Source organism: Apium graveolens, chromosome 9 (assembly GCF_009905375.1).
Source record: "Apium graveolens cultivar Ventura chromosome 9, ASM990537v1, whole genome shotgun sequence".
NCBI lineage: Eukaryota > Viridiplantae > Streptophyta > Magnoliopsida > Apiales > Apiaceae > Apium > Apium graveolens.
In genome coordinates, this window is record NC_133655.1 from 178,309,312 (window position 1) to 178,322,441 (window position 13,130).

General features: G+C 36.9%; 1 protein-coding gene across 2 annotated transcripts; it reads right to left on the reverse strand.

The window, feature by feature from the left end:
• Positions 1-298: 298 nt before the first annotated feature.
• On the reverse strand, positions 299-4,014 carry LOC141687327 (pentatricopeptide repeat-containing protein At3g21470). Of its 2 annotated transcripts, none has more exons than XM_074492564.1 (3): positions 2,178-4,014; positions 1,235-1,366; positions 299-922 (listed from the first exon to the last, which is right to left on the reverse strand). In XM_074492564.1, exon 1 carries the CDS (start codon positions 3,791-3,793, stop codon positions 2,192-2,194), a length of 1,602 nt encoding a protein of 533 aa, XP_074348665.1. In that variant the 5' UTR covers positions 3,794-4,014; the 3' UTR covers positions 299-922; positions 1,235-1,366; positions 2,178-2,191. The 2 variants fall into 2 exon arrangements, with proteins under 2 accessions (XP_074348665.1, XP_074348664.1); XM_074492563.1 differs by having other exon boundaries at positions 300-922; positions 2,153-4,014.
• Positions 4,015-13,130: the final 9,116 nt, after the last annotated feature.

Here is a 13,130-nt window from a genome sequence, read left to right on the forward strand (position 1 = left end):
AAGGTGATCCGGTGAGTAAGTAGAAAGTGAACCCAGTAGTTTGCTTTCACGACAACCATGAACCACCTAGTGACTTTGTTGATACATTTCAACATTAGGAATTTTCTTTCTATTAGGAAGCAGGCTTTGCAACACCCTTATTTGATCAAACCATTCAAGGAGAGTCTGGTTTTGCTTTTACTGCTTAATATACAAAGTTTCTTTGGGTCGGTTATTGACGATTGTGAGTCTCAATTTTGGTTCTGATGTTCATTTTTACAAACTTTATGTAAGAGTGGTTGTGACTTTATATGTTGTTTCTTTTGGTATTGATTGACAATTGGGACTAAAATGCTTAACAGGCAAACTTCAATCTAGTTAAAAATTTAGATTACATACTAGCATACCCCCAGATACCGCAGCTTAAAAAAAACTAGAAGTTCAGGGTCTGTATGATAAAAAGACTGTTATTTATTAAGGGCAGGGGAGACGATAGCCATGCAGCAATGATTGTATGCAAGAATCAGCAAAATCCCCCCAAGTCATGCATTACATGGCTGGTCTAAAATCAAAGGAATTCAACACCCAATCAGTAAAGGGCCGAGGACAACCCTAATGATGGTATGCAAGGATCACTAAAACTCGATGAAGAGCACTAAGAAGAAGACATGCATAGCATTTGCTCGTCTGAAATCCAAGGAATTTAGTGCTGAATCAGGCAAGTGCTTCCCGTTGGGCAACCATAGTCCACCCTGATTGGGAATCAGTCCATGTAGTTGACTACTTTTTGCTGCTTCACGGCTAATATCTTCTTTCTTTTTCTTCACGAATTGAAAGAAATCTGCAACTTCATGAGCATACCTTCACAAAAGTCAGTCCAAATTTATATAAATGCATCATTTTTGAAGTGACTCGTCCAGAGTCTTTTGGTATCGTCCAGATGCTGAAAAAAAATACCAAACAATCTTAATGAGTTAATGATGAAATACTAAGTCGTTCAGTTCATTTTGATTGGTTCCGGTGTTAGTAAATGGGGCCTTAGATTTCTAACAACCAAAGGAAGCTAGCCAAATAAATGAACCTAAACCAGAAAAAGAGAACCCACCACTACCAGACCAGACACTTGTATAAACAGATAATAAAAACTGCTAGATCCAATCTATTTTATCTGGCCAATGCATACTAACATACTAGCAAATGCCACTCAAAATTTATCCAGATTTATATCAAATGAAATAATATGGACAGAACTTACATATGGAAATCAGTGATGTGATCTTGATGATTGTAGTACAATCTCGTTCAATTTAGTTCATTGTGACCTTAATATTCGATAACAATATACTTTCTGGATCCGGAAGCTCAGAAATTGGGATACCTGGAACTCCTGCACCATAATATCGGACAACATTAATTTTTATTTTATATAAGGTACATGGCTATGTTTTATTAACACCATACAATACGTGCCCAAAGTAAAGTGGCCAATATTAGTGGGATGGAGGGAGTATAATAATTTCAGTTTATTTTTCATATATGTTTCCATTTCATACCCCTTTATTAACCACCAGCTATGTCATTCTAACCAAGCAAATTATTTCCACAACAAGCTTTCATGCGTCTCATGGAAAAATATCCACAATCTACATTACCATTTATTGTGCACCAAGATATCTCTACTCAGATAGTTTGATATTGTGCCATCTGTATCATTTTTGGGAAGTCTTTGGCCCACATTTTGCAAAAAGTGTTAATGTTGTCAATCATAATGAACTTAACTAAAAATTTTGGAAAAAGAAAGTATGAAATTTCTAGAGTAAAAATATATAGTATTGTCGATGATGATGGCCATCCATCAGATAGATGTGAATAGTCTCTCCTCCTAGTACATTGTTGTCTGCGATATGGACTGCTAAATTTCCAAGGTCATAGCATATAACCTAGAAATGTTGGCGGCGATGAATCCGGGAATAGATCTTTAATACATAAATTATATAAATGAACCATCAGTAAAGCTAAAAATGTAACATGTAGTTTTGGCAATGATTTCCGGAAAATTTAACTGTCTCATATCAATTGAGTTTAATCCAGTTTCACCCAAATGAGTTTAATTTATAGGGAGCTGTTCTTCTGATATAACATGGAAGGCAGAGGTGTAGTACGGAAATTTCACCTGAACTATTTTGCAAGCAGCTGACCTGGAAAAAGTGGCCTAAGGGTGCTCAAGAATAATTGAACTGCTTCCAGGCGTCTTTAAAATTCCTTCACTTGATATGACTATCCTCATCCTTTCAGCATTCTCCCATCTTTCAGAAGCTGCATATATATTTGACAAGAGCACATAATGGGAATCATCACTTGAGCATACATCAGAATCTGAACTGCGAACCTCTTCCAGAATACGATCTGCCATTTCCATGTCTGAGTGAATACGGCATGCTCCTAGTAGAGCTCCCCAAACTGTATCATTTGGTCGCACTGGCATCTCCTTGATTAAATCATAAGCCTCTTTCAATTTTCCCGCCCTACCCAGAAGATCTATCAAACAACCATAGTGCTTGATATTGGCTGCTATGTCATATATCTTTAACTTGGAAAAAAAATCTAAACCTTCCTCCACATAGCCCCCATGTGCACAGGCAGATAAAACTGAGAGAAAGCTTATGCTATTGGGCTTCTCTCCAGATTTTTCCATTCTTCCAAAGAACTCAATAGCCTCCTTGCATTGTCCATGAATTGCCAAACCTGATATCATTGAATTCCAACATGCATCGTTTCTTTGTACCATGCCTTCAAATAGCAATCTTGCACTAGTTATATCCCCACACTTTGCATACATGTCCACTAACCCGTTCATAATAAATTGGTTATGTTTAATTCCTTGACATCTTATTAATTCATGTACTTCCTTACCCTTATCTAACAAACCCAACTGACCACAAACCGATAAAATACTAACCAACGTAACTTCATCAGGTTCAAACCCATCAACTCGCATTTTCATGAATGCATCCAAAGCTTTTCGACAACAACCATTTTGCGCATATCCAGAAATTAACGAGTTCCAATGTACCAAATTTCGAACAGGAATCCAACTAAAAATGATCTCCGCCTCCAACACATCACCCTTCTTCAAATATCCACATATCATAGACGACCAAACGAAAAAATTCCTACACGGCATTGCCTCAAATACTTCCCTAGCAGCATCCATATCACCATTACTAGCATAGCCATCAACCATAACAGTCCAAATCACCACATTCTTAACCCCTAACGGAACCCGATCAAACAACTCCCTAGCACCAACCATATCCCCATTCCTCGCATACCCCTCTACCATTTCTATCCAAGAAACCTCCGTTCTAGCCGGCATTTCCTCAAACAACCTAGAAGCAGACTCAGCATCACCATTCTTCATATAGCCGCCAATCATTGCATTCCACGACACAACATTTCTATCAGACATATTATCAAACACCATACGTGCATCCAAAATACACTCACATTTTCCATACATGTTGATCAACGAAGTTCCCACCATTACATCAAATAATGCCCCACTCTTTATTGATTCAGAATGTATAACTCTGCCATAATAAAGCATTGAAAGGGAAGTGCAAGCTTTGAGAAGTAACGGGATTACACCTATGATAACACTATGGTTATTTCGAACATTGGCGTAAAACTTAAGGGCTTGTTTGGGTGCGCCTTGAGCTATGAAATTTTTAATTGTGGAAGACCAGTTTGATGATGCATGGTGTAATTTTGAATTTTCTGAAGAAAGACATGTAGGCTTTCTGTTATTAGACATCTATGGCACATTGGTACTTGAGAGTTTGGGATGTTCAGGTTTTCAGGGTAAAGGATCAAAATGACTACTCCGTCCGAAATACACATAAACTAGTAAAAAAGAGAAAGAAAAGTGGGTGAAGTGGTGGGACCATTAATTTTTAATATATAAATGGAAGATAATGGAGTAAAAGTGGTATGAAAAGGGAGGAAAAGTGGGGAAATTGTGGGATCCATCGACTATTTTTGGTAAGTTTTGAAATGTAAAGAAATGAATGAGACATCTCAAAAAGGAAACCGTAAGGAAATGAAAAGGACGGAGGGAGTATTTTTTAGTATCGTGTAGCAAAAATACCAATCTGGTGAAGGAGTGGTGGAAACTACCGATTAGGATATGTATATGGCGAATGAGAATTGATTATCCACAAGATACGCATAAAAAATACGGGTATTGAGCATAATACGTAAAAGCATCTGGGTAATCCAAATATTTTATAAACGAGTTACATGAACCTTGAAGAGGTTTTTTCTTACTGTAAGGAACCCGCAGCCGTTACCCTTCGGGTGCACACTTGGTAAACCCCACAGGCTCACGCAATAGCCTGCATATCACGTGAACTAAGGTAAACCGTATTTAAGCGACATACTCTGACTCAGGAGGCATAATCATAAATTTTCCTCCCGTGGGATTCGAACCTGTGACCAAGAGAATAGTTATCCACTCTTTAACCAACTGAGCCAACCCTTACGGACCGACGAGTTGAGTCTTAGGTCACACACACTGTAGAAGGGGGTTGAATACAGTGTTTACTACAATCAAATCGAATATAAGAACTCGAGTAACAAAACACAGATTTTATTTAACACAATAAACTTTGTTACAAAGAACTGTTCTCTCTCAGTGATGAACAAATTATCACGAGAGCTGCTAGGGTTACAATTAATAATAATCTAGATTATGATAACACGCATAGTGTAAACCCTATGCCTGTGTTTATATACTACACAGTTACAAGATAATCTTCTAATTGATATCGAATACAATTCTGCTTCCTAATATATATCAATCAGTTATCTTTTCTTCCAAGTATTCTATTCCTCATAGAATTCTTCTCCATGCATATCTCTTCTTATGTTTGTCTTGATCTTCTTTTCTTTCAATCAGCCGCCTTCCTTATCTGAACGTCTGTAACGCCTGAGAAATATTATGTATTTATTTTTATCACTAAATAATTATTAGGTGATTTTATGTGAATTTTGGTGAATTATTTGATAATTGATATTAATATTTGGATGTTTATTTCTGATAAAAATTGAGATATTTTAATTGCCAATTATCCAGAATTAAATCTAAATAATTTTGATATTTTCTGGTAGTTTTTGGACTATTATATGATTTTATAAGAATTTATAGAATTACTGATGATTATTTTTACGTAATTATAAAATTATTTTTCAGAACTAGAAATCGTCCCACTTCAATTGTTTTTCCGGTTTTACAACCCGAAACTCTTCCGAAAACTCCTTCCTAACTTAATCTGATAATTCTGAACATTTTTCATGTTTAGACTTTTTCATGTTTATGATAATTCATAAACAAAGGAAACGCTGCCCGATTTTCAGGAAAATTAATTCTGAAAATACGGGAACGTAACCTGTAATTATCGGAGTCATCGAACGAGGATATAATCAAACTTTACGAAACCTATGTAAGTGTCAAGACAAAATATTTTATGAATAATTGATCACCCTATTTTCCAAAACGACAAATATACATATTTTTCGAAAATAAATACCGAACCGAGCCTTGAAGATGCAAACCATATTTGCTATGTGTATTTCGATAATAACTATAAATACGAGATGGGATATGAAATCGTATGGGTAAAATAGGATAACGATTTGATGTTAAGCTTAAGCGGTTATCTGAATTAAGGTATTTCAACCCTGTAGGTTTTAGACAGAAAACCGAAACGTGACATCGGACTAGGAATGATCTGGTGATTAGACGTCGAGATCAACGAAGTTCCAACCGAAGGGTCTGAATGTTGGGATCGTATCCAGAATAGGATAGTAGTTTGACGATAAAGCCGAACGTGCAAGTTGAACCAAAGTCAACTAGTAATAGCGGTTAAAGCTTATCGAGGCAAGTATTCCCGAACTTTCTTTTAAATACTGCAAGCATTCCTGATTTTTCTTTTAAAATAGTACAAATATTTATTCGCTCCTATTCTAAGTTCAGAATAGTTAACTGTTTTAAATTTCGCTGCAATTACTCATATTATGCATGTTCTTTTTTTATTCTTGTTCCTGTAATTTGATTGCTCTCTTGAGCAAATACCCATTCTTTCGGGTTATTTGCGAACCCTGAGTTGGGATGTTTTGAATTTAAAATGATTTGACATCAAAATACTCCATGGGCTGGATAATGATGATGTTTTGGGGATTAAGTGTGTCTTAATCCTGAGGACCGGGATATGATTGGTGCCTTGAGATGGGCCGTAGTGCCTGGGGACCCGACTGGATCTATATATTGAGATATAGATCTGCATTATATTCTGACTGATCAGCAGAATATAGATGCGAACTAGTGTTCAGTCTAATTTATTGTTGATCGCCATTAACGGCATTCTCTTTCGAAAGGTTTTCATGATTCCAAAACCGGACAGAACCCTGATTCAGGAGATGAATCGGGGAATCGCTTGTCATTTTGAATTTATAGTTAAAGGCTGGTGACAGCCAACGTTTATTCGCTCAACTCACTGAAATGAATAGAATGGTTTAAAATTGTTTTAAGATTTTGTCCGGAAGTTTTTCTTTTGATACTAATGTGTTGTGAATATGTTGTTCACTTGATGATTACCTAAACAAAACATCTAAGTAGATTTTACTTAGTGAAATAATGTAGCACTCGACGGATAAGTATTATAGTCCCGACGGATAACTCAGTTTGAGTACCGACGGATGAGTAATTTATTATCCATCGAGTGAGTAGCTTATATGATGATAAGTTTGTAGCACAGTGTTGTATGCACCTTTGTATAGAATCTGTAGTAGCATATAAGTCATGTTGACTTTAACTAGATATGCAGAATAGGTTGATTAACTGTACATAAGCAATGTCTTGTAATTCTGTATAAGTGAAATGAAGTCAAGTGCCAAAATAGCTATCAACGGATGCTTAACAAAGCTTCGACGGATGATCAAATGACTTTCAACGGATGTTCAAAATAGCAGTCGACGGATGATCAATTAAGTCATCGACGGATGATCTGAAAGTTGACGGATAATAATATCAAGATTCAAACATCAGTTGAACAGTGAAAGCTGACACACAGCCGTCGAGATTGGATACAAACACTGTGGAAGCCTATTAACTGGGTCATAGAGGACGAAAAGCAGCAAAGATCAAGACTGTTAGATTTTATATTTATTCAGTTCTTTTGACTTTGTAATCTTGGTAATATATATAAACCAAGAGAGTAGCAAATATAAAATAACTAAGAAACCTAAGTGAGCTTAGTAACAAACACAGAGAAATCTTTGTAAGCACTATCTTTAGCATTTCCTGTGTTCTTAGTTGTTCTATCTTATAAAAGCAGCTGTGAGCATTTCTGCACACAGAGTTCTCTCGATATATTAATATATATCTCTGGTGGAATTGTTTAAATCCACCAGAAAGTTTTTAAAGACTCTTGTTTTTAATTACTCTTGTTTTGATTCATTAAAGTTTATATTCCGCATTGTGCTAATCAAAACAGATATATCTATAATCGAGTTGAACATTTTTATTTCAAGAAAAAGGTAAAGAATTCCATTCAACCCCCCTTCTGTAATTCTTGCTATATTGTTAAGGGACTAACAATTGGTATCAGAGCAAGCTCTTAATCTACAAAGAGTTTAAAGATCAAAACAATTTAGCAAGATGAACAAGAAAGATGTTGGAGTCAAGATTCCTTTTCTGGATAAAGATAATTACCATCATTGGAAGGTAAAGTTGCATCTTCATATGCTTTCTCAAGATGAGGCCTATGTGGACTGCATAGAAAGAGGCCCTCATGTTCCAATGAGAGCTGCAACAGGAAATGAACCATCAGTTCCAAAGCCAAGGCATGAATGGTCTGATCCTGATCTTGAACAAGTCAGGAAAGATAAAAAGGCCATGAACATTCTGTTCAATGGTGTTGATGCAGATATGTTTGATAACATCATCAACTGCAAGACTGCCAAGGAAGTTTGGGACACAATACAGATAATCTGTGATGGTACTGAGCAAGTAAGAGAAAATAAAATGCAGCTCCTGATTCAGCAATATGAGCATTTTCACAATGAAGAAAGTGAGTCACTCACTGACATTTTTAGTAGATTCCAAAAGCTACTAAATGCTCTTAAATTGCATGGAAGAGTCTATCAGACTAAAGACTCCAATCTGAAATTTCTCAGATCACTTCCAAAGGAATGGAAACCAATGACAGTCTCATTGAGAAACTCACAAGATTATAAGGAGTTTACTTTGGAGAGACTGTATGGCATTCTAAAGACCTATGAGCTTGAAATAGAGCAGGATGAAAGAATGGAGAGAGGAAAGAAGAAAGGAGGATCCATTGCACTAGTTGCTGAACTGGAAAAGGAGAAGGAAGTGAAGATGGAAGCTGTGGAATCAACTTCAAAGGCCTGTGAAAGCAAGGGTAAAGGGCTAGCTGCAGAAAGTGAAGTTTCTTTGAGTCAAGATGACATGGAGGACATTGATGAGCACCTAGCATTCCTTTCAAGAAGATTTGCCAAGCTCAAGTTCAAGAAGAACTTTAGAGCTGCCAAGCCAAATAGAAACATGGTGGATAAGTCAAAATTCAAGTGTTTCAAATGTGGCTTGGCAGGGCATTTTGCAAATGAGTGTAGAAAGTCAGATTCCAGTAAGAAGAGATTTGAGTCTGTGGATTATAAGCAAAAATACTTTGATCTACTCAAACAGAAGGAAAGGGCTTTTTAATTACACAAGAGAATGACTGGGCAGCGGTTGGTTTGGATGAAGATGAGGAGATCAGCTATGTCAATCTAGCCCTTATGGCCAAGTCTGATGAAACAGAAACAAGTTCCTCAAGCAATCAGGTAATTACTACAAACCTTGCACATTTATCTAAAGCTGAGTGTAATGATGCAATAAATGACATGTCTACAGAATTGTATCATTTGCGTGTTACACTTAAGTCCCTCACTAAAGAAAATGCTAAAATCAAAGAAAACAACTTGTTTTTGAGTGAGAGGAATAATGTGCTTGAGTCTCAGTTTGTTGAGTTTGAGAAACTAAAAATTGAGTGTAGAATTGCTAAGGAGGAATTAACTGAGTCCTTGAAAAAGGAAGAAATTTTAAAGAAGCGGCTCGATCGTGAACAGGAGGTGATTAAAGCATGGAAAACATCCAGAGATGTTCATGCTCAAATCACCAAGGTTCAAGGAATTGAGTCCTTTTGTGATGAAGCCTGGAAAAAGAATAAGGTGAAACTAGAACCTATTTTGGTAGATGGATTGCTGACAGATGTAGACTCGGCGGATGATGAGGACTATCCGTCGGATAACAAAATGTGTTATCCGTCGAATGATAAAAATCCTCATCCGTCGGCTGTGAACAAACCCATTAGTAAAGCCAAATTAACCAAGCTAAATGAAAAGTATGGGTCTGTTTCCAATAACTTTGTTTCAGGGGAGTCAAGTCAAGCCAAGAAAGGGAAGAAGACTAATGTCGGTCACATGACTGTCAAACAGTTGAGTGACAGACTTGAGAAGATAGAGGTAAAAACAGAAACTAAAAGGAAAAACAATAGAAATGGTAAAGTAGGGATTAACAAACATAACAACTACACACCTGACAAATATGCTCCTAGAAAAATCTGTGTCAAATGTGGTAGTGTAAATCATTTGTCTGTTAATTGCAAATCTGCCATGCCTACTCCCATGTATGTTCAGCCTCAATTCTCTAACATGAATGCCATGCCTCCTATGCCTGTTAATGTTATGTCTACACAGAACATGAATGCACAGTTTGCTAATATGCCATTTGCACCTAATCCATATTATGCTGCATATAATATGCCTCAAATGCCATTTAGCATGCCTTACTGGAATAACATGTTTGCACCAAGCATGCCATTTCCTGTTAGCCATAACATGTATAATAATTCTGTAGCATCTAGTGGTTTCAAAGGCCCAACCCAAATGACTAAGGAAGAATCTGAAATTCCTAAGTCAAATGAGTTAAAACCTAAGAAACAGAAGAAGAAAGCTAACAAGGCAGGACCCAAGGAAACTTGGGTACCAAAATCAACTTGATTTGATTTTGATGTGTGCAGGGAAACATAAGGAATCTTTGGTACTTGGATAGTGGTTGTTTAAGACACATGACTGGTAATTCTACCCTGCTCACAGAGTTTGAAGAGAGAGCTGGCCCAAGTATCACTTTTGGAGATGACAGCAAAGGTTATACTGTGGGATATGGCTTGATTTCAAAGGACAATGTCATCATTGAAGAGGTTGCCTTAGTGGATGGTCTCAAACACAATCTGTTGAGTATCAGCCAGCTTTGTGATAAAGGCAACTCAGTAACCTTCAACAAAGAAACCTGTGTTGTGATTAATAATCAAAACAACAAAGTGGTTCTCACTGGTGTGAGAAGAGGAAATGTGTATCTAGCTGACTTCAACTCAAATAAAGCAGAATCTGTAACTTGTCTTCTCAGTAAAGCAAGTCAAGATGAAAGTTGGCTATGGCACAAGAAGCTATCCCATTTGAACTTCAAGACCATGAATGAGCTGGTAAAGAAAGAGCTAGTTAGAGGCATTCCTCTGGTGGAGTTTACAAAGGATGGACTGTGTGATGCCTGCCAAAAAGGGAAGCAAATTAAAGCATCATTCAGGAAGAAACTTGATTCAGCAATTGAAGAACCTCTGCAACTGCTTCACATGGATTTGTTTGGACCAGTCAATGTTTTGTCAATCTCAAAGAAAAAATTTTGCCTAGTAATTGTAGATGATTTCTCAAAGTTCTCTTGGACCTATTTCCTAAAGTCCAAAGATGAAGCTAGCTGAAATCATCATCAATCACATAAGGCAAGTTAACAATCATCCTGATTTCAAAGTTAGAAGAATCAGGAGTGACAATGGAACTGAGTTCAAGAACTATGTCATGAGAGCATTCTGTGAGGAAAATGGGATCCTGCATGAGTTTTCAGCAGCAAGGACTCCATAACAGAATGGAGTAGTGGAAAGAAAGAATAGATCTCTTATTGAAGCTGCAAGGACAATGCTTGAAGAATTAAAATTACCAACATATTTCTGGGCTGAAGCTGTCAACACTGCATGCTACACTCAGAACATCTCTCTGATTAATCAAGCAAAATGCAAGACACCTTATCAGTTGTTCAAGAACAAGAAGCCAACTCTGAACTTTCTTCATGTCTTTGGCTGTAAATGCTATATTCTGAGAAATCAAACTGATCAAAATGGGAAGTTTGATGCTAAAGCAGATGAAGGAATTTTTGTTGGATATGCTGTTGGTAAAGCATATAGAGTCTACAATCTAAGAACCAACATTGTTGTTGAATCTATACATGTTGTGTTTGATGATAAAAAGATTGAAGGACTAAAAGATGGAGATTACCATGAGAGCCTCAAATTCGACAATGTTGAGATGGTCAGTGAAGAAAGTGATGATGAAAGTGATCAAGAAACAGTGTCTAAGGATAATGCAGACAAATTTACTACAAATGAAGCACAAAACTCAACATCCGTCGAGTTACATAATGCTTCATCCGTCGGAAGGCAATCTGTATTATCCGTCGGAAGACAACCTGCCTCATCCGTCGGTACTCAAAATTCACCATCCGTCGGGTTATCAAAAGCAGCAGGAAGTCAAGGCAGATCACCCATAGAAAACACCCCAATTTCAAATCAAAGATCCACAAACTCAGGGGGAGTTTCTAGCAATCAAAACTCAATCACATATCAAGACAATATTGAGGTCTCTTTATCTAGGGCTAATCTACCTCAACCAAGGAAATGGACAAAAGATCACCCCTTTGAACTGATTATTGGTGATGTTTCTTCCAGAGTTCAGGCCAGGAGAGCAACTCAAGAAGAATGTCTATACAGCAGCTTCCTGTCTAAGGAAGAACCAAAGAAGGTAGAAGAAGCCTTATTAGATCCTGATTGGATTTTAGCTATGCAGGAGGAGCTAAACCAATTTGAAAGGAATAAAGTATGGAAGCTGGTACCCAAGCCTAAAGGAAAGAATCCAATAGACACTAAATGGGTATTCAGAAACAAGATGGATGAAAATGGCATAGTAGTAAGGAACAAAGCAAGATTGGTTGCTAAAGGCTATTGTCAGCAAGAAGGGATAGATTTTGATGAAACATTTGCTCCTGTTGCAAGACTTGAAGCCATCAGAATCTTCTTAGCCTATGCAGCCCATGCCAATTTCAAGGTCTATCAAATGGATGTCAAAAGTGCCTTTCTGAATGGAGATTTGGAGGAAGAAGTGTATGTAAGTCAACCTCCTGGCTTTGAAGATCCAAATTTCCCAGAATATGTCTACTATCTATTGAAAGCACTTTATGGACTGAAGCAAGCACCTAGAGCCTGGTATGACACTTTATCAAAGTTCCTTTTGGAAAATCACTTCACAAGAGGTACTGTAGATAAAACTTTATTTTTCAGAAATGTGAATGGCTCTAGCATACTTGTTCAAATTTATGTAGATGATATTATTTTTGGCTCTACAGATGAGAAACTTTGTAAAAAGTTTGCCAAACTGATGCAAAGCAAGTATGAAATGAGTATGATGGGAGAACTAACTTACTTTCTTGGTTTACAAGTTAAGCAAGTTAGTGATGGAATATTCATTAGTCAAACTAAATATATTTTTGATCTTTTAAAGAAGTTTGATCTAATGGATTGCACATCTGTAAAAACTCCCATGGCCACTGCAACTAAGCTTGAACTAAACACTACTGAAAAGTCTGTGGATATTTCAAGTTATAGAGGCATGGTTGGCTCACTTCTGTACTTAACAGCCAGTAGGCCAGATATAATGTTTGCTACATGTTTGTGTGCTAGATTTCAGGCTGATCCTAGAGAGTCTCATTTGATAGCTATTAAAAGAATTTTCAGATATCTCAAAGGAACACCAAACCTTGGCATTTGGTATCCTAGAGATTCTGGTTTAGATCTAACTGGTTATTCAGATGCAGATTATGCAGGTTGCAGAATAGATAGAAAAAGCACAACAGGAACCTGTCAATTTTTAGGAGACAAGCTTGTGTCCTGGTTCAGTAAAAAGCAAAATTCAGTTTCTACTTCTACAGC